Genomic DNA, 22,367 nt, shown 5'->3' on the forward strand with positions numbered 1-22,367 from the left:
AGTTACGTTTTTTGACGGAAGTACAATCTTTATCTTAAGACCATAAATGATGTACTATTTGTGATATGAAATGAAATACGGAGAGCAAAAAAATAAAGTCGTTAAACCACATGGATCAAAGGTATTTAACAAAAAAAAAAAAAAATCCTTGTATCACTCCGAAATCTCTCCCTCTATTGAAACTATAATGATTTATTGCGAATACATGCTAATAATTATTCTTGCAATTGTTGTAGCAAGTTTCCATATAAGCTTCCACGTTATCTGCATCTGCCAAATATAAAACACATGAATATAATTTGATAATAGAAATAAATTTATAGATATGTGAATTTAGTGATTTTATATATCATAAATACTAGGAAAACATCACATACCACCTCTAATCTTTCATCACTTTTATAATCATACCCATAAACTTTAAAACGTGTCAATTTAGTGTATCCATATTTTTATTTTACACATCCATTATAATTTTCCGTTAAATCGTAACTGAGGGATGTCAAAATTCTTAAAATACTTTTACTAATTTTAGAAAAAAAGAAAAAATTTGCAAGGATTTAAGTGTTGGTAAGGATTTAACAGATTTTACAAAAATATTTTTTTAAAAAAAAATTAAAAATATAATTACAAAAAAGTGATAAAAGATATGGGTGCTCAGTGAAATTTTTCCAATATATATATAACTGGGTCGAAACTGGTGGGCATTGATTGTGCACAAGTAGAGGTACAATTATAAAGGACATCTGAAGGAAATATCATGCATTTTTGCATACAAAGATCAAAGCAAAGCAAGTATTGCAAACCCTTCTTCCTCTCCTTAAGGAAACACTCAGCACCACACTTTAAAGCGCATTGACGTTTATGTGGTTGTTGGGAAGGGGGAGGATTATCATGTGCCACAACAAGCACAAGCATAATTAGCACCATCATCATTACTATAACTCTCCTCATCTTAATTCCTTCTCTATCACTCAAAAATCTCTCCCTTTATTGAAACTACAATGATTTAGATGTTGAGTTCATGAAGCATCATGATTTATAGACCTGGAACACTTTGTCATCAATGAGTAGGCATAAATGAGGATTCAAATTTTGGCCCCATATAGAAATTCCATTAATATCTACACAACTAGTTGACTGCTTTAACCTTATGAGCCTTTTAGTAAATATCCAATGAATATCTTGCCATAATTGTATGAAATAGTAATTATATATGAGAATTCGATAAACGCATTAATAAATTAAAGGGGACTTTTAAAAAAAAAAAAAGATGAAAGATCTGAATATTTCATTGATTAAATTACAAGCATAAAGCTTTGCAAAATCATAGTCATATGCTATGAGATTACATAGCCATAAATACAAACAAATTTCTTACAATAAAGTATTACCTATAACTTTCATCTTCTTCTAACCCATGTACAAAAATAGTTAAAGAGTATATCTTATTCGAACAGACTAGATCTAAGACAATGGTAGCAAATATTTTAGAAAAAATTTATTTAATCCGGCCGTGAAAAATAACCTTTTAAACCGAACTATTCAAGCGATGAGAAATAACAGTAGCGGAGATCCACTCCTTTACCGGTTTAATGTGCTCCAAGCTTAATAATCGTGATCAAGCCCACTACGTAATAAACCAATGTTGATTTATGGGATACTGGATGCTTAAGTTTAGCCCATCGTGGGAGGTACTTGTATTGAAATCACTGGAATGTGACATGAAGGTAGTTACATCATAACCACTATAAAAGGTTAAGTCTCGTCCCTATGTTGAACGACGTTAGTGTCCTTTTTTGCAATATGGCAACTCATCTTTTCTAAGCCACGCAACGCTGTGTAGAAGAAAAGAAAAACAAAAAAATTGTTGGATACCATTTTGCCTCATGTAATTTATTTTGTATCACAAATGGTATATTGTTTATGGCTAAAAACAAAGATAGTATTTTTGTCCAAAAATTGACGGAAGTCTACGTCAGCACCTTTGAGAAACTGACACGTGTCATATGCCCCATTTAAAATAAAACTAAACAATAAAACAATTATAAAACTAAAAAAATTAAAAACATTTAAAAGTTATTTAAAAAAAAAAATAGAGAGGTGGCTCGAGCCACCCCCATGGCCAGTATAGGGGTGGCTCGACCACCCCCAAGGGCGAAACCTTAAGATGATTTTTCTTTTCTTTTCTTTTCTTTTTAGCCTTGTGGAGGTGATCGGTGGCCACCCCCAAACTGGCCATAGGGTGTGGCCAAAACACCCCTAAGCCAAACGGGGGTGGCCAAGCCAACCCTAAGAGCCTTGGGGGTAGTTTTGGCCACCCCTATTTTGCTCTTTAAGGGTGACTGAACCACTCCTACACCGGGTGACTAAACCATCCTCATTTTTCCTTAAGGGTGGTTTGAGCCACCACTCTTTTTTTTCCAAAATAAAAAAAATAAAAAAATAAAAAAAATTAAGGGTTAAATATTATTTAGGCCTCTAAAGTCTAAACTAACAGCCATTTTCTATGAAGTACCACGAACTGACAAGTGTCATGATTTGGCCCTTCAAACTGTTAATCTGTTATTATTTAGCCACAGCTGTCAACTTTGACCATATGTTGGATGAAAAATCAAATTTGACCAGAGTATTCCTAAAATACCCTTATTTTGACCATTGAAAAAACAAAATTACCCTTTTATTTTTATTTTCTTTTTTTTAAAAAAATAATAATAATAAAATAATTTGATAAGGGTATTTTTTTCTTCTACAAATTAATAAATACAAAAGGTAATTTTTGTTTTACAATGGTCAAAATAAGTGTATTTTAGAAACATTTTGGTAAAATTTGATTTTCCATCTAACATAACGGTCAAGACTAATGGATGGGGCTAAGTTGTAGCAAATTGACAGTTTGAATGGCCAAAGTATGACACTTTTCAGTTCGTTGTATTTTATAAAAAATGGTTATTAGTTAAGGGGGCTAAATAATATTTAACCCATTTTTTTAATGTTTGTAATATTTTTAAGGAGAAACTTCACAACACCCTCTGAACTTCCACTCGATTTGAAACTGCCCCCCAAAAGTTCAAAAACCCTCAATTTCACCCATCAATATTTGAATTTGTTGCAATGTCCCTCATCCGTTAGGGTTTGGAGTTAAATCAAACGACAAAAGGGATGAAATAACTTTTACGTCCCTGAAACTTTTATAAAATTCTCAATTTACCATTAATTTCAAATTCAAAATTAAAAAAAAAAAATGAGACCCACGTCATGACACAGCTCGAGCTACCACCAGACCCCACCATGGGCTTGGTGACCCCGTTGTCAATTAGAAGACCCTGTCGTGGGTCTACAGACCCATGCTGGGTCACCACAAGCCCCACGGCTAGTTCACCACCAAACCCACGAGTTAGAGAACCTCAATTTTTTATATTATTAATAAGTGGAAAAAATGGTAATTTCATCATTTTCACAAAAACCGTTAGGATTTAACATCAAACCCTAATGAATGGGGACATTGCATCAAATTAAAAGTTTGTGTGGGTGAAATTGAGAGTTTTTTTAACTTTAGGGGGTAGTTTCAAATCGAGAGGAAATTCAAGGGGAGTTTTGTGAAGTTTCCCCTTCTTTTTTCTTTTTTTTTTAAGTTTTTATTATTTTTAGTTTTTTAATTTTTAATTAAGCATAAGGACACATGTCAATTTTTTAAGGCCTGTGATGTGGACTCCCGTTACATTTTTGGATGGAAGTATCATCTTTGTCTTAAGGCCAATAACGGAGGTACTATTTGTAATACTAAATGAAGCACAGGCAAAAAAAAAAAAAAAAAATCATTAAACCACAAGGATCAAAGGTATTTAACAAAAAAAAAAAAAAAACTCAACTCAACTAATGGATGCCAGCTATCTACTTCTCTTCTCTTAATTCCTTCTATCACTCCAAAATCTCTCCCTTTATTGAAACTATAATGATTTAGAAGTTGAGAACATGATTTATAGACTTGGAGCACTTTGTCATCAATAAGTGGGCATAAATGAGCATTCAAATTTTGGCCACATATATTAATTCTATTAATCTCTACACAACTAGTTGAGTGCTAACCTTCTGGCCCTTTTAGTAAGTACCCAATGAAGATGTTGCCATAATTGTATGAAATAGTAATTATCTATGAGAATTTGAAAAAAAATAAAAATTAAGAGAACCTTGGCTTAAAATTATATAATTAAGTTATACTTAATTCTTCGACATTAAAGCAAATTTAGTTTAGCTATCACCAAAGTTGCTGGTCTAAAAAGGTGATGGAAGTGGAAGTGTTTTACATTGGAAATCCATGCACGATATATATATATATAAAACTGAGTAATACAATAAACCTTCAACCAAATTATTATAATAACTTGAGTAAAACAAATTGTAAAACTTATTAAAAAATTTAACCTAAGGGATATTGTTTTATTTTCATATAGGTTTTATTATGTACTTAGCTGAAAATATTAATGGAGGTCTCAATTTACAAATACTCAAAACACATGTTTTGATTTCATCAAAGCCAAAATATGAGGGGATTATGACATAATTACATTAAATTTAAATAGACTCATTTTCTGACTAAAATATAATGGCTTAAGACTCCAAATCTCAAATTCATTTTCCCAGAAAACAAAACTTATATAATCTCCGTAATCTATATTTGTGGATTTCTGAAGACAATGGATACATGTTTATAAAATTGATGTATATATGCGTTACAAAAGATTTAATGAAAAAATGTAGAAATGTTATGTGTTAAAAAACTTTTTCTTCCCTAGCAATTTGATCAAACAATCAAAATGTTAATTATCACTTTATCAAAGTAATGTGAATAATTAGCCTATTCAACTATTCTTGTAAATTAACAAGCTCAAGCTATTCATTTCCATTTTAATCTCTTTATTTACGGTTTTTATCAAGCAATTGAGAAAACGAGAAGAATGTGTGTAAAGCGGCAAATGAGAGAAATTAACTGTAACTATTTTAGTTGGACGTGACTATAGTAATACATGCTTGATGGGAGCTACACATGAGGGGTACACACGATGGGAACCACAAGCTCTCCCTCAAATCCAACTGAGTCGTAGCCTAACCCAGTCTCACCAAGGTATAAATTAGACTCAAAGTGCCTAATATTAATAGGATTGAGAATTTCCATTTTAGAAGTCGAACTCTCACCCTAGTACATGCTCAACCACTTTAGAAATTTTATTGAGGCCACTGAACCACCACCACTAACGGCAGCCCAAAAGACTTTGAAACTGAAAGTCATATGTACGAATGTTTATTTTGTTTTTCCTTGATATTTTGAATTATTTGTTAGTCACACAAAATTCTAAAACCCATCCGCTTAATCTTAGATCATCCAATTATATTGGTTCAAAATATCCGAATGTCATCTTGTGAAGATTGGAAAATGAAAGATATTAGATAATTTTTGCCCTCGAGTTAACAACTAACAGGATACAACTCAGATCTTTTTTAATATTCAAAGCACGCTCACAGAATGTGAGGCCTTATTACAAGTACATTTATAGCATATGCTAAACATTCTTCTTCAGTTATTATAGCAGATTTCCACATAATCTCCTTCATCTTTTTCTGCACCTGCCACATTAAAAACACATTAGATAGAGATGCAAGTTTACAAATTGTATCCTAAAAAATGAAACAAAAATGAAGTTATTTTTCTATAGCAATTATTGATGTTTAACTTGTACCTGAGCACAAGCAGAGGTACAATGATAGATGTCAAAAGAGAGAGGGTGCATGCAATATTTCTTGCAAAGGTCTAAGCACATGTTGTAATGCTTTGGGACATGTTTCTCAAGGTAACACTTATCAACACAAAATTTATTACAATCACCGGCATGTTCATCTTGTGGTAGGGAAATGGTAGAAGAAGAATCCTCAGCTTGTTCCAATACTTGACCGCCCCCGCAAGATGGCTTACAAAGCTGCATACAAAGCATGTAAAGCTGTGGGATACCTCTCTTAAAGGAACACCTTAAATCACACAATCTATCACAATCAATGGTATCTTGTGGTAGGTAAAGGGTTGAAGGGGCATATGTTGGTGTTTTCGAACCAAAGTCATCAACTTGTGCTACAACTAGCACAAGCATTGTTGCAAACACCATCATCACTAAAACACTCCTCATTCTCTTTTATAGCTCTACTCTCTTCTATATTTGTGGATTTTTGAATACAATGGATACATGTTTATAAAATTGATGTATATATGCGTTACAAAAGATTTAATGAAAAATTGTAGAAATGTTATGTGTTAAAAAAACTTTTTCTTCCCCAGCAATTTGATCAAACAATCAAAATGTTAATTATCACTTTATCAAAGTAATGTGAATAATTAGCCTATCAATTCAACTGTTCTTGTAAATTAACAAGCTCAAGCTATTCAAAAATTGACACACCTCATATTTGACGATTTATCTTACTTAGAACTTGAGAAGGCAAACACTTGATGAGTCTACGTTGTAACATTGTAACATCGTAACATCAGGACTTACAGTTTTCCTTTTGCGAGAATGCTTTTTCTTTGTTCATTTCCATTTTCATCTCTTTATTTACAATTTTTATTAAGCAATTTAGAAAACAATAGGAATGTGCATAAAGCGGCAAATGAAGGAGATTAACTGTAATTATTCCATATGGGCGTGACTATAGTAGCATCTACTTGATATGGGAGTTACACATGAAGGGCATACAAGATGGGAACCACAGGCTCTCGCTCAAGTCCAACTGGGCCATGATCTGACTCAGTTCCACCCGGGCATTAGTGAGACTCAAAGTGCCTAATACTAATAGGATTGATAATTCTCATTTCCGAAGTCGAACTCGCACCCTAGTACATATTCGATCGACCACTTTGGAGATTTCATTGAGGCCATTGAACCACCACCACTAGCGGTAGCCAAAAAGACTTTGAAACTGAAATGTACGCATGTTTTGTTTTTCCTTAATATTTTGAATTATCTGTTAGTCACACAAAATTCTAAAACCCGCCCATTTAATCTTAGATTATCCAACAATATTGGTTCAAAATATCCGAATGTCATCTTGTGAAGATTGGAAAATGAAATATATTATTATATTAGATAATTCTTGCCCTCGAGGTACCAAGTAACAGGAAAATACAACTCGAAAATCTTTTAATATTCAAAGCATGCTCACAGTATATAAGGCATTATTACGAGTACATTTATAGCATATGCTAAACATTCTTCTTGCAGTTATTATAGCAAATTTCCACATAATCTCCTTTATCTTTTTCTGCACCTGCCACATTAAAAACACATATTAGATACAGATTCTAGTTTACAAATTGTATATATCCTTAAAAATGAAACAAAAAATGAAGTTGTTTTTTATAGCAATTATTGTTGTTTAACATGTACCTGAGCCTAACTTGGTGGACATTGAGGCAGCACAAGCAGAGGTACAATGATAGATGTCATACGAGAGAGGTTGCAGGAAATATTTCTTGCAAAGGTCTAAACACATGTTGTAATGCTTTGGGACATGTTTCTCAAGGTAACACTTATCAACACAAAATTTATTACAATCACCAGCATGTTCATCTTGTGGTAGGGAAAGGGTAGAAGAAGAATCATCAGCATGTTCTAGTACTTGACCACTCCCGCAAGATAGCTTACAAAGTTGCATACAAAGCATGTAAAGCTGCGGGATACCTCTCTTAAGGGAACATCTTAAATCGCACAATCTATCACAATCATTGGTATCTTGTGGTAGGAAAATGGTTGAAGGAGCAGGTACTGGTGTTGTCAAAGAAGAATCATCAGCTTGTTCTAATACTTGACCGCCCTCGCAAGATGGCTTACAAAGCTGCATACAAAGCATGTAAAGCTGCGGGATACCTCTCTTAAGGGAACACCTTAAATCGCACAATCTATCACAGTCAGTTGTATTTGGTGGTAGGGAAACGGCTGGAGGAGCAGGTGCTGGTGTTTTCGAAGGAGGATCATCTTGACCGCCCCCGCAAGATGACTTACAAAGTTGCATACAAAGCATGTAAAGCTGCGGGATACCTCTCTTAAGGAAACACCTTAAGTCACACAATCTATCACAGTCACTGGTATCTTGTGGTAGGGAAATGGTTGAAGGAGCAGGTGCTAGTGTTGTCGAAGAAGAATCATCAGCTTGTTCTAGTACTTGACCACCCCCGCAAGATGGCATACAAAGTTGCATACAAAGCATGTAAAGCTGCGGGACACCTCTCTTAAAGGAACACCTTAAATCACACAATCTATCACAATCAGTGGTATCTTGTGGTAGGGAAAGGGTTGAAGGGGCAGATGCTGGTGTTTTCGAACATGAGTCATCAACTTGTGCTATAACTAGCACAAGCATTGTTGCAAACACCATCATCACTAAAACACTCCTCATTCTCTTCTATAGCTCTACTGATGTCTTCCTCACTTGAAGTTTTCATTGATTTAGAACTTGAACAGAAACCCATAATTTATAGACTTGAAAATCTTTGTGATGAATAAGTGAGCAGTAAATGAATACTAAAGTTTCAGACATCTTTGGATATTCTATTAATTCAGACAACTAAATGAGTATTGTAACCTTCTTATCATTAATGAATACATCATTTAACTATTGACATCGTAATATGACATTTTCACATCCATTTTAATTTCTTTTGACGTTCGTAATTACTATTAGAGAGAGATTGGCTGAGTTTTATTGAGATATAATGATATATCTAGGTCATTTTAGTTTATTCTATACAACTATAGTTTGGTAAATTAGTAGAACCCACATTAGGTTCTATTAAATTTCACAAAACCAAACATTAATTGAAGCACACTAGTACTCTTTCCGCGTGGTACATGCATAGTGACTATTAATTAGCATCCATCGAGCACATACATATTCACCATGTATTCGGTGTCGTGGTGAAAAAGTATGTCAACATGCTTAGATTGGCCCACTCACAAGAGCAATCACCTCTGACGCTTAGGTAGTGAGTATAGATAAGACATTATGTCCCTTGATGCTTTTGTAGAAGATAGAGTTGGTTGAAACAAACATGCATATATTGCCTTAGCTAGGGCTAAAAATCTAAAATGAGGTCTTTATTTATTTATTTATTTTTGTAAGATTGTGCGTGGATAACCCAAAATCCATGCATGTAGCCTATAATTAGCCATATGCGAGACTTTAATTTGGCATTTGAGGTGGCGAAAAAATGGATGGCTTAGGTTAGGCACTTGGGTAGCAACTAGACTAAGATGTGTACATTGTATTGAGTTTAGACATACGCTCTTTTGAAAACACAAATCCACCGTAGCATTTATTTCATACTACATGTGCTTGTTCAACTGAAAGTGAAGGTGAGTGAATAGATCCCCACTTTCTCACCGTGTGAGTTTCATAGGTCATTGTTAATGACCTTATTTATGCCCTTTGTGACCTTTGAGGCTTTGATGCTGTAAGATGTGGTCTAAAAGGGCATGCATTACTGGGAAAGAGATTGGACAAAAGCTGATTGGCATGAGGGCAAGGGAAAGACTTTTTTAGTAACATATCTGTATTATGTTTGTACTCACTACCAGCAAGTTATGTTCAATTATTGCATAATCTTTTGGCAACTTAGGCGGTTGCCTAAGGCTCCCAATAAATTAAGGCCCTCAATTAATATTGGTACAATATTTTAAAATAAAAAAATAAAAAAAAATAAGTCTTCAATATAGTAAAAAGCTAATAAATAGTCTCTAATTAAGGCATGCAATTAATAATTTTCCAATAAATGTTCTTTCAAAAGAAAATTTTAAAACTCTAATATAGTAGAAATTTAATAAATAGTCTATACTTAAGGCCTCCAATTAATAATTGTTCAATAAAGATGCTTTCCAAAAAAAAAAAAAAAACTTTTTAAAACTCTAATATGGTAAAAAGTTAATAAATCTAATTTAGACTCTCAGTTATGATAAAATAATAATTTTACAATATGGGACCTTAAACAATCTCTAGACATGAAAATCAGAATTTATAACTCAAGACATGTAGTCATTCTATTTCTTTTGATGTGTACAATTCATGTTCATAAAGAATGAATTTTCCATGAAAGTTAATAATTAAGGCCTCCAAAGTCATAAATTTTTCAACATATATATATAAATTCTTGGAATGTCCACTTGTTTACTTTCTCTTTTTCACATTCATGAAAGTCCAACGTGCATAACTTTTCTCCAAGATGGCAACATCAATTTCAATTAAATTGCCAGTAGAACATGGAAAGTCTTTATCTCCGATGTGCTCTCTGAATTGAACGTTGATCATAAGAATGTGGAAAGTCTTGAATATAAAAACTTAATTAGAAATTTTGCTTGCCAAAGAACAAGAAGAAGAATTTTTAAATAAAAATATAATATTATTTTTAAAATAAATATTATTTAACTAATATTTAGACACAAGAAAAATGACTTACTTAAACTTGTCACATTGGTTTCAAAATGTATTGAGACGACCCTGGCTGTATTGCTTCTTAACTGTGGGTGCATCATGTTTTGTGGAGGTTAAGCATTGCTCTAAGATAATGGACTCGAGAGAGACAAGAGATGCTTAATGTGATGTAACCAAATGAGTCAGAGTATAATGACACACTTATAGGGATGTTGCTATGCAGGTCATTAAAAGATTTGGTATAGTCCTCCCAAATTTTACGCAAGTTTGCTCGATCATCACATAGTATATTTGTCAGCATGAACATGATTGAAAACAGACAAACAAATGCATGCAGTGGCGGAGATAAGAATTCATTATTGTAGGGGCCAATTAAAAATATGATAAACGCAAAAAAATGAATGTTCTTCAACTTCAACCATTGGGATTCCACAATTAGAGTTTTATAAGGATGTTCTTTAGCTTCAACCCTTAGAGATTTAAGAGAACAATCTTTGAGATTTGAAGTTTCGTCATTAAAATCTTATGATGTATTACTTTTTAGAATGTTAACTTCTTTTATTTTGAATCGATAGTTTTTAATTTAGACATGTAATTCATCGACTTAAAATTTTAAATTAAATTACAACCCCATAAGAGATAATCAGGGTTGATAAACAACAAATTAACAATAGAATAGAAACAAACATATATATAATAGTCTAAATAGAAATAATCATATATATATATATATATATATATATATATATATATATATATATATATATATATATATATATTCAAGGGTTGGTTGAGGCTGCCACATCATCATTGCAGAATAAAAACATAGTATCTAGCATTACTTGTTAACTTTTTTCTTTATACTTTTTTCTTTAGAAATTTTTAAAAACTAATTTTATATAAATCTTATAATATTCTCTAAGTAGCAAATATGCATAATGAAAACAAAACTATATAACTCACCAGAGAAACGAAGATTGTTCACGGACAATATAAAGTCTCTTAAAAGTTTTTTTTTTTTTTTTTTTTAAAAATGACAAGTATGGGATCAAGTTCAGGGTCAAGTTCAAGATTTCCTTTTATATATATAAAGGGTTTGTAAGGACACGGCCCACTAGCCCTAACGTGGCTCCGCCACTCGATGCATGGTTGGGTCATGCCTAATGTGTGTGAGTGGAGATGTACTAAATATAGGCACCCATAATTGGCAACCAAAAGAAGTAACGCACAAACACATGCACTAAATGACAACAATGTTTTGAACGTTACATATATATAGTGCGTAAAAAAATATAAGCAAACAACATTTTTGTCTGTGTGCGTAGTAAAACGCTTGCAGTGGTGTGAGTCAGTAAACATCTCCCTTTAGTAGAAACTGTAGGTATCACTTTAGTAGGGTGCTTCACCACCACCATCGGAAAAAGAAATTGTTGGAGATTCAATAGACAAAGCACGTGGAACAACTCAATTCAAATCTAAGTTTGGTGTGTTGAGATTTGCCTATAAATCTAAAATAGAATAAAAGCGAAATAATAGTAGAAGCAAGAGAAAGAGAAAAAAAGACAAAATTTACCTGGTTTGGTCTATGACCTATGTCCACAAGGTAAAGTTCAAAGGGCTACATTGTGCTCAATAACTTAATTGTTTACAATACATAGGCCTGTATTTCTAGTTGAATAAGTCGACTTATACAAATAAACTCAAATCGACTTATACAAGAAAACACAAATCGACATATACTAGAAAATATAAATTAATAATATTATATTCAAAATATATCCCAACACGGTGCATCATGCATGAGAGGTATCGATATTATTTTATTCTGTATATTTCTAAATAGCCCCGGCAGCAATCATATGTATGCATGTTTGTTTAGTTTTTCCTTAATATTTTGGGACCCATTTAGTTATTTGTTATTCACACAAAATTCTAAATTAAGCTCACTTGCTTATATAATCTTAGATTCTCCAGAATAATATTGGTTCACAATATCCCAACGTCATCTTATTCTTATAAAGATTGGAAAATGGAATTGGATAATTCTTGCCCTCAGTGGGGTAACAGGTTTTCTTGAGAACTAAATAACCGAAGACAACAGGAAAATACAACTCGATATTCAAAGCATGCATCTCATTATTCTCTGTCTTATTCCAAGTACATTCATAGCATATGCTAATTAATTATTCTTCTTGCAATTTTTGCAGCAGATTTCCACATAATCTCCTTCGACTTTATCTGCACCTGCTGCCACATAAACACACACATCAGTATTCGAGAATAGGTGCAAATTTGTAATACAAATAAAGATTCAAGTGTATAGAATGTGTCACGCCCCCGTTTTGGGATATAAGGGAAACGCGAACTTGAGTTATAAAACATCTCTATAATTTAATACATGTACACATTTTCCCAGGAATAACACATGGCTATCTTTCATTATAAGAACATATACATAATAGTTCTTTAATTATTACATCATTTCTAGGAATTCAAAATAAATATGTACAATACAAAAGCTAGACCGGTCTTTATCGATCTATTGCTCTTAGGGTGGGGTCTATGCCATCCATAAAGAAAAGACTCCGGTCTACAGTGTCATCTGAAAAGATTTGGGGGGAAAAAGGGGTGAGTTTGACAACTCAGTAAGGAAAACACAACAAAAGTGAAATTTTCTTTTCAGGAATTCTAAATAGAATTCAAATAATTTAGCAAGTAAAGAAACAGTTAAATAACATACAATTATATCAAATGTAGAATGGTGCATGAATCATTTATGCTATGTGTAAATTTTAACTTCCCTTAAAACCATGATAGAATTCAAGATAAAAATCAAATAGAGAGAATGCAATTAGATTAAATGTACAACAATTCAATGTGTAAATTTTATCCACCCTTGGTCCAATATCCGCTAATTAACCATGAGCGGCGCACGTTTGGCTTGTCTCGAAAGACGACTATGAGCCCATCCTGTCGTCACAGGGGAGAGCCGTACCGGGTTGGGAACTTCCCTAGGCGAAGGCCACCCCGGCTGGTAGCACACACTTTCGTGCTTCTGTGTGTTTGCCATGCTACCCTATGAAACTATGAAACTGTGGAATCCGAATATTTATGACATGGTGCCGCGGGGGTAAAACTGTGTGCACGTGAAACATGTACTATGAAATCAACCTTTGCTCATATGTAACATATGCCTTTGAAAACTATGATTCATAACATATACTATGATGCCATCCTTTGCTCGTATGGTGCACATGTAACACATATACTATGATATTATCAACTTTATTCATATGGTGCACATACTTTGGAAATTATGATTTCACATGTATAAATGAAGTATGATCACATGAGATTTCAATCACATCATATGACAAGAGCATTATTATAATGGTGATATAAAAAGACAAGTAATATTAAAAGAGTTGAAAGAATTTAGAAAATCCCCGACATTTTCTTTAGAAAAAGTTTTATTAAAACTTTGCCGGGGTTTTGAGGTAGTGTTTCCCTTACCTGGTATTTTCTGAGCAGTATCTTAGCTACCTTCTACCTAAATAAATTGCAAGAGAAAGTTCAGAGAAATTTTCTGAGATTTGAAACCTAAAACTTAAACTAAAGTATCCTCTCCCTATTATTTCTTTTCTTTCATCAATTAATTAAACACATAATAACGGCATTAGTATTAATAACGACTAAAATATTTGGACAGCGTAATGACACTTTTGTAAAATAATGACTCTTTTTATAACGACGTATTTATTAAATTAAGTTATTTGCTTTGAAATCTTCTGTTTAAAACACAACTTAAAAATAATAAAACCTTATAAAGTCACAAAAAATAAAGCTTGTTAAGAACTTACCAAATATATCACAAAGTAATATATTTTGTACAAAGAATCGGCCCAGAGAGAGGTGGTTTCTACATTCTCTCTCTTTTTATTGTTCTTTACTCATTATATACATATTTTGGAACACACGTACAGAGAGAGAAAAGTCCTTATTCTTTTGTCTTTTATTTCTTTTCTTTCCTTATCCATTGAATGTAGAGAGAAGAGCTTGTTCTTGCAAAGTAAGTGAGTAAAAAAATGAATTACGAGAGAGAGAAAAAGTGGGTCCTTTTCTTGTCTTTCTTTTCTTTATTATTATTTAGTGATTCCTTTTTCCCTTAGAGCACTCCCAATGGATTATCTATTTGCAACTTTAAGCTAGAATAGATAATAAAAGTGCTAAAAAGAGACTCCATCAGCTTATGTATTCCAACTCTATAATAGATTTTCCTTAATTCCATAAATAGTGGAACTCTACATGTAGAGTTATACTATTCACTTATCTATTTTTTTTATTCTTTATCTCCACTTTTTTAGCTTTGCTTTTTTCCTTTTTCCCTCCACCACTCCACGTTCTTCTTTTTTTTTTCTTCCTTTATAGTGGAGATTTAAGAGAAAGTGTGTAAAGTAGTGGAGTTATAAAGCGGGACCCACATGAAAAAAAAATACTATAATAAAATAAATAAATTAAAAATAATAAAAAAATAATATAGAGTTAAAAATAGATAATCGGATGTATAGTGCATTTAAAATTCATTAGCTAAACTAGATAAAATAAATTTTGATTAGCTATTCTAGATTGAAAAATACATAAACCATTGGGAATGCTCTTAGTAGACCAAGACCCTCTTCTTTGCTTTTCTTTCTTAACTTTCTGTTCTTTCTTTTGTACAATACACACACACACGAGAAGATTGGGGGAGAGGCACCTACTGTTTCTTCTACTTTTCTTTTGGGTCTTCTGTTCTTCTTTTCCTTTCATTTTACCACAAAACACACCCACACGGACGAGAGAGTCAGAGAAAAGAGAGAGAGGCTTACCACGGTGTCAAGGGAAACTTGCTTGCTGCTGGACCAAGTGGAAACAGAGAAGAGAGCTGGATTAAAAATAAGAGAGAGAGTTTGCTGCTTTGTTGGACGTGAAAAAAAAAAAAAAAAAATGAGAGGGTTCTGATTTTTCTGCAAACTGAGGAATAAAAGAGAGATTTCTGCAGAAAACAGCAACAAAGAACAGAGGGAAAGGGTCTTCACTTGCTACTATACATGAGACAAAACCAGAAAAGGAATAGAGGAGTTGCTGTCCGTGAAAGAGCTGCTGTTTTGGAAGAGAAAACAGAGAGTTTTACTTGCTGTTTTTGTGCAGAAAAGAAGAGAAGTGCTGCTGGTTCATTGCTGCAAAAACAGAGAAAGCCGAGAGAATTAAGAAGGAGAAGTTGGCGTGAAAAGAGGGGGTGCTTACCTCCTTTTATACCGAATTGGACGGCCTCCTTTTGATCTCATCTGATGGCTGGAATTCAGCTTGGGGAGCAAGAAAGATCAAAGGCTGAGATTCAACTCCTTGGGCAGCAAGTTTAGATGAGTGTTGCGTTGTCAAGGATCCAAGAAGGAAGAAGAAAAGAGTGGTGGACGAAAGAGGGGCTGTATCTCTTTAGGGAGAAGCTCTGGACAGCTAGGATGATATGGGTGGGATCTGATCTATGGCTAGGAAGAATTCGTGGGCAGCAAGTTGTGAGCTAAGGCATGACGTCCGTAGGTTGAGGGGAAACGCAGCACCTGGACAACTTAAGAACCAATTTCCTAACTTGAGTAGTTGAGTTCCTCTTGTGATCAAACTAAGCTGGATTGGGCTGGGTAACGTGTGGGCTGTACTGGGTTGTTTGAATTAGGTGGGCTGATGTATATTGATTCATATGGGCTGTGCTAGAAATAAAATGAACCCACAAATTTATTGATGCTAATTTTCGTTCAAAACAGTGGTAGTTGTTTGTGCGGGTGTTTTCGTATCCTTAACGAAGTCCAAAAATTATGAAATTCGGAGGGTAGTTAGAGGACTTTGAGACGAGCGTTTTGACTTTTGAATCGACCAAAACGGAGTTCATTTGACCACATTTTCGTAATTTCAAAGTTTAAGGTCCGCTTAAACCTTCATTGAACTATAATTAAACTAAGACAATAAAGGTAAATGTTCCTTAGTAAATAAATATTCATTTTCATAAATATTCATATTTAAAAAATAATATGGGGTATTACAGAATGTATCCTTAAAAATGAAACAAAAATGAAGTGGTTTTTCTATAGCATGCAATTAATGTTGTTTGACATGTACGTACGTACCTGAGCCTAACTTCGTGGACAATGAGGCAGCACAAGCAGAGGTACAATGATAGATGTTGTACGAGAGAGGGTGCTGGCAATGTAGCTTGCAAAGGTCTAAACAGATATTGTAATGCTTTGGGATACATTTCTCAAGGTAACACTTATCAACACACAATTTACCACAGTCGCCGCCGGCTTGTTCATCTTGTGGTAGGGAAAGGGCAGTAGGGGAAGGCGTTGGTGCTGTCAAAGAAGAATCATCAGCTAAAACTAGCACAAGCATGGTTACAAACACTATCATTGCTAAAACACTCCTCATTTTCTTTTGTAGCTCTACTCTCTTTCTGATGATCACTTGAAGTTTTCTTTGATGTAGAACTCAAACACAAAATCATAATTTATAGACTTGGAACTCTCTGTGATCAACAAGGGAGCAATAAATGAACATTGAAGTTTCGAGCATCTTTGAAAATTTCTAAGTTCCAAAAATTTTATTGGAATACAAAAACTGATCAGTAATGTCGCAAACCCAAATGTACTCTAAATTTAACAGTATTTTGTCTATGTATTAAAATTTGTTTTAACTTGATTTAATTATTAATCTGATGTGGAGCCTCATGAGAGGCTCCACGTCAGTTTGTAAGCTTCCCTTTGTAAAAGTTTAAGTACACCTAGCATTTCTTTTAAGGAAAACTAAACAAACATGCATACATATGATTGCTGCTGGGGCTATTATAAATATAGAGAATAAAATAATTTTGATACCTCATATGCACCGTGTTAGAATACTAAAAATTCTTTGGAAATTCTATTAATTCGAACAACTAAGTGAGCGTTGTAACCTTCTTATCATTAATGAATACATCATTAAACTATATTAATTCAAAAAACTAAGTTACTTTTTTGGACGGAAGTACCGTCTTCGTCTTAAGACCATAAACGAGGTACTATTTGTGATACGAAATGAAACACAGAGAGCAAAAAAATAAAGTCGTTAAACCACATGGATCAAAGATATTTAACAAACAAACAAAAAAAAAAAAAAATCCTTCTATCACTCCGAAATCTCTCCCTCTATTGAAACTATAATGATTTAGGGTCCGTTTGGGATTGCGATTTCATAAACAATAAGTGCGATTTTAAACCAAATCGCAGAACATAGATCGTTTGGGAACTGCGTTTTTAAAAATTGCGATTTGAAAACGCAGAAAATCTGCTTTTTCAAATCGCAGATAAGATGGTGCTTTTTTGAAAACACAGAATTTTAAAAGGTAAATTCGCGATTTTAAAGGCTAAACTGTGATTTTGTCAAACGCTTAACTGCGTTTTTAAAAATCACTTTTTTCAAATCGCACATTTTAAAATCGTTATTTTAAATCGCACTTTTTGAAATCGCAAACCCAAACGGACCCTTAGAAGTTGCGAACATGATTTATAGACTTGGAACACTTTGTCATCAATGAGTGGGCATAAATGAGCATTCAAGTTTTGGCCACATATAGAAATTCTATTAATCTCTACACAACAAGATGAGATGAGTGCTTTAACCTTCTGGCCTTTTAGTAAATATCCAATGAAGATGTTGCCATAATTGTATGAAATAGTAATTATCTATGAGAATTTCGAAAAAAAAAATAAAAAAATAAATTAAGAGAACCTTGGCTTAAAATTATCTAGTTAAGTTATACTTAATTCTTCAGCATTAAAGCAAATTTAGTTGAGCTATCACCAAAGTTGCTGGTCTGAAACATTGAGGGAAGTACGTGGAAGTGTTTTACATTGGAAATCCATGCATGATATATATAAAACTGAGTAATAAAATATACCTTCAACCAGATTATTATAATAACTTGAGTAAAACAAAATGTAAAACTTATTATAATAACCAGATTTTGTAAAGTTTTAGATAAATAGAGAGGAAAGAGTTTTGAAGCCACTGTTTGTGCCTATTTTCATAAAGAATTTGAGACCGTGAGACAGAAATTGTTTTATTTTCATATAGGTTTTATTTTTTATTTAGCCGAAAATACTAACGAAGGTCTCGATTTATAAATACTCAAAACACAGGTTTTGATTTCGTCAAAGCCAAAATATGAGGGGATTATGACATAATTACATTAAATTTAAATAGACTCATTTTTTGACTAAAATATAATGGCGCGAGTAAGACTCCAAATCTCAAATTTATTTTCCCAGAAAAGAAAACTTATGTAATCTCTGTAACCTATATTTGTGGATTTTTTAATACAATGGATACATGTTTATAAAATTGATGTATATATGCGTTACAAAAGATTTAATGAAAAAATGTAGAAATGTTATGCGTTAAAAAACTTTTTCTTCCCCAGCAATTTGATCAAACAATCAAAATGTTAATTATCACTTTATCAAAGTAATGTGAATAATTAGCCTGTCAATTCAATTGTTCTTGTAAATTAACAAGCTCACGCTATTCAAAAATTGACACACCACATATTTGACGATTTATCTTACTTAGAACTTGAGAAGGCAAACACTTAATGAGTCTACGTTGTAACATTGTAACATCAGGACTTACAATTTTCCTTTTGCGAGAATGCTTTTTCTTTGTTCATTTCCATTTTCATCTCTTTATTTACAGTTTTTATTAAGCAATTAAGAAAACAATAGGAATGTGCATAAAGCTGAAAATGAAGGAGATTAACTGTAATTATTCTATCTGAGCGTGACTATAGTTGCATTTACTTGATATGGGAGTTACACATGAAGGGCATACAAGATGGGAACCACAGGCTCTCGCTCAAGTCCAACTGGGCCATGATCTGACTCAGTTCCACACGGGTATTAGTGAGACTCAAAATGCCTAATACTAATAGGATTGATAATTCTCATTTCCGAAGTCAAACTCTCACCCTAGTACATATTCGATCGACCACTTTGGAGATTTCATTGAGGCCATTGAACCACCACCACTAGCAGTAGCCTAAAAGACTTTGAAACTGAAATGTACGCATGTTTTGTTTTTCCTTAATATTTTGAATTATTTGTTAGTCACACAAAATTCTAAAACCCGCCCACTTAATCTTAGATTATCCAATAATATTGGTTCATAATATCCGAATGTCATCTTGTGAAGATTGGAAAATGAAATATATTATTATATTAGATAATTCTTGCCCTCGAGGTAACAAGTAACAGGAAAATACAACTCGAAAATCTTTTAATATTCAAAACATGCTCACAGTATATAAGGCATTATTACGAGTACATTTATAGCATATGCTAAACATTCTTCTTGCAGTTATTATAGCAAATTTCCACATAATCTCCATTATCTTTTTCTGCACCTGCCACATTAAAAACACATATTAGATACAGATTCTAGTTTACAAATTGTATATATCCTTAAAAATGAAACAAAAATGAAGCTGTTTTTTATAGCAATTATTGTTGTTTAACATGTACCTGAGCCTAACTTGGTGGACATTGAGGCAGCACAAGCAGAGGTACAATGATAGATGTCATACGAGAGAGGTTGCAGGAAATATTTCTTGCAAAGGTCTAAACACATGTTGTAATTCTTTGGGACATGTTTCTCAAGGTAACACTTATCAACACAAAATTTATTACAATCACCGGCATGTTCATCTTGTGGAAGGGAAAGGGTAGAAGAAGAATCATCAGCATGTTCTAGTACTTGACCACTCCCGCAAGATAGCTTACAAAGTTGCATACAAAGCATGTAAAGCTGCGGGATACCTCTCTTAAGGGAACATCTTAAATCGCACAATCTATCACAATCATTGGTATCTTGTGGTAGGAAAATGGTTGAAGGAGCAGGTACTGGTGTTGTCGAAGAAGAATCATCAGCTTGTTCTAATACTTGACCGCCCTCGCAAGATGGCTTACAAAGCTGCATACAAAGCATGTAAAGCTGCGGGATACCTCTCTTAAGGGAACACCTTAAATCGCACAATCTATCACAGTCAGTTGTATCTTGTGGTAGGGAAACGGTTGGAGGAGCAGGTGCTGGTGTTGTCGAAGGAGGATCATCTTGACCGCCCCCGCAAGATGACTTACAAAGTTGCATACAAAGCATGTAAAGCTGCGGGATACCTCTCTTAAGGAAACACCTTAAGTCGCACAATCTATCACAGTCACTGGTATCTTGTGGTAGGGAAATGGTTGAAGGAGCGGGTGCTGGTGTTGTCGAAGAAGAATCATCAGTTTGTTCTAGTACTTGACCACCCCCGCAAGATGGCATACAAAGTTGCATACAAAGCATGTAAAGCTGTGGGACACCTCTCTTAAAGGAACACCTTAAATCACACAATCTATCACAATCAGTGGTATCTTGTGGTAGGGAAAGGGTTGAAGGGGCAGATGCTGGTGTTTTCGAACATGAGTCATCAACTTGTGCTACAACTAGCACAAGCATTGTTGCAAACACCATCATCACTAAAACACTCCTCATTCTCTTCTATAGCTCTACTGATGTCCTCCTCACTTGAAGTTTTCTTTGATTTAGAACTTGAACAGAAACCCATAATTTATAGACTTGAAAATCTTTGTGATGAATAAGTGAGCAGTAAATGAATACTAAAGTTTTAGACATCTTTGGATATTCTATTAATTCAGACAACTAAATGAGTGTTGTAACCTTCTTATCATTAATGAATACATCATTAAACTATTGACATCGTAATATGACATTTTCACATCCATTTTAATTTCTTTTGACATTCGTAATTACTATTAGTGAGAGATTGGCTGAGTTTTATTGAGATATAATGATATATCAAGAGTCATTTTAGTTTATTCTATACAACTATAGTTTGGTAAGTTAGTAGAACCCACATTAGGTTCTATTAAATTTCATAAAACCAAACATTAATTGAAGCACACTAGTACTCTTTCCGCGTGGCACATGCATAGTGACTATTAATTAGCATCCATCGAGCACACACATATTCACCATGTATTCGGTGTCGTGGTGAAAAAGTATGTCAACATGCTTAGATTGGCCCACTCACAAGAGCAATCACCTCTGACGCCTAGGTAGTGAGTATAGATAAGACATTATGTCCCTTGATGCTTTTGTAGCAAATAAAGTTGGTTGAAACAAACATGCATATATTGCCTTAGTTAGGGCTAAAAATCTAAAATGAGGTCTTTATTTATTTATTTATTTTTGTAAGATTGTGCGTGGATAACCCAAAATCCATGCATGTAGCCTATAATTAGCCATATGCGAGACTTTAATTTGGCATTTGAGGTGGCGAAAAAATGGATGGCTTAGGTTAGGCACTTGGGTAGCAACTAGACTAAGATGTGTACATTGTATTGAGTTTAGACATACGCTCTTTTAAAAACACAACTCCACCGTAGCATTTATTTCATACCACATGTGCTTGTTCAACCGATAGTGAAGGTGAGTGAATAGATCCCTACTTTCTCACCGTATGAGTTTCATAGGTCATTGTTAATGACCTTATTTATGCCCTTTGTGACCTTTGATGCTGTAAGATGTGGTCTAAAAGGGCATGTATTACTGGGAAAGAGACTGGACCAAAGCTGATTGGCATGAGGGCGAAGGAAAGACTTTTTTGGTAACATATCTGTATTATGTTTGTACTCACAACCAGCAAGTTATGTTCAGTTACTGCTTAATCCTCTGGCAACTTAGGCGGTTGCCTAAGGCTCCCAATAAATTAAGGCCCTCAATTAATATTGGTACAATATTTTAAAATAAAAAAATAAGTCTTCAATATAGTA

At 33.6% G+C, this 22,367-nt stretch overlaps 2 protein-coding genes and 1 long non-coding RNA gene across 3 annotated transcripts; all 3 read right to left on the reverse strand.

Moving 5' to 3' along the window:
* Positions 1-7,249: 7,249 nt before the first annotated feature.
* On the reverse strand, positions 7,250-8,421 carry LOC133863147 (uncharacterized). The gene is made up of 2 exons (XM_062299132.1): positions 7,434-8,421; positions 7,250-7,314 (listed from the first exon to the last, which is right to left on the reverse strand). Exons 1-2 carry the CDS (start codon positions 8,419-8,421, stop codon positions 7,250-7,252), a joined length of 1,053 nt encoding a protein of 350 aa, XP_062155116.1.
* Positions 8,422-12,877: 4,456 nt separating this feature from the next.
* Positions 12,878-15,901, reverse strand: LOC133862435 (uncharacterized). The gene is made up of 3 exons (XR_009899225.1): positions 15,339-15,901; positions 13,984-14,020; positions 12,878-13,072 (listed from the first exon to the last, which is right to left on the reverse strand). It is a non-coding gene; the product is annotated as an uncharacterized LOC133862435 (long non-coding RNA).
* Positions 15,902-19,874: 3,973 nt separating this feature from the next.
* On the reverse strand, positions 19,875-21,045 carry LOC133863148 (uncharacterized). Its single transcript, XM_062299133.1, has 2 exons — positions 20,058-21,045; positions 19,875-19,939 (listed from the first exon to the last, which is right to left on the reverse strand). The coding sequence occupies exons 1-2, from the start codon at positions 21,043-21,045 to the stop codon at positions 19,875-19,877; spliced, it is 1,053 nt and encodes a 350-aa protein (XP_062155117.1).
* Between the last annotated feature and the right edge of the window lie 1,322 nt (positions 21,046-22,367).

Source organism: Alnus glutinosa, chromosome 3 (assembly GCF_958979055.1).
Source record: "Alnus glutinosa chromosome 3, dhAlnGlut1.1, whole genome shotgun sequence".
Lineage (NCBI taxonomy): Eukaryota > Viridiplantae > Streptophyta > Magnoliopsida > Fagales > Betulaceae > Alnus > Alnus glutinosa.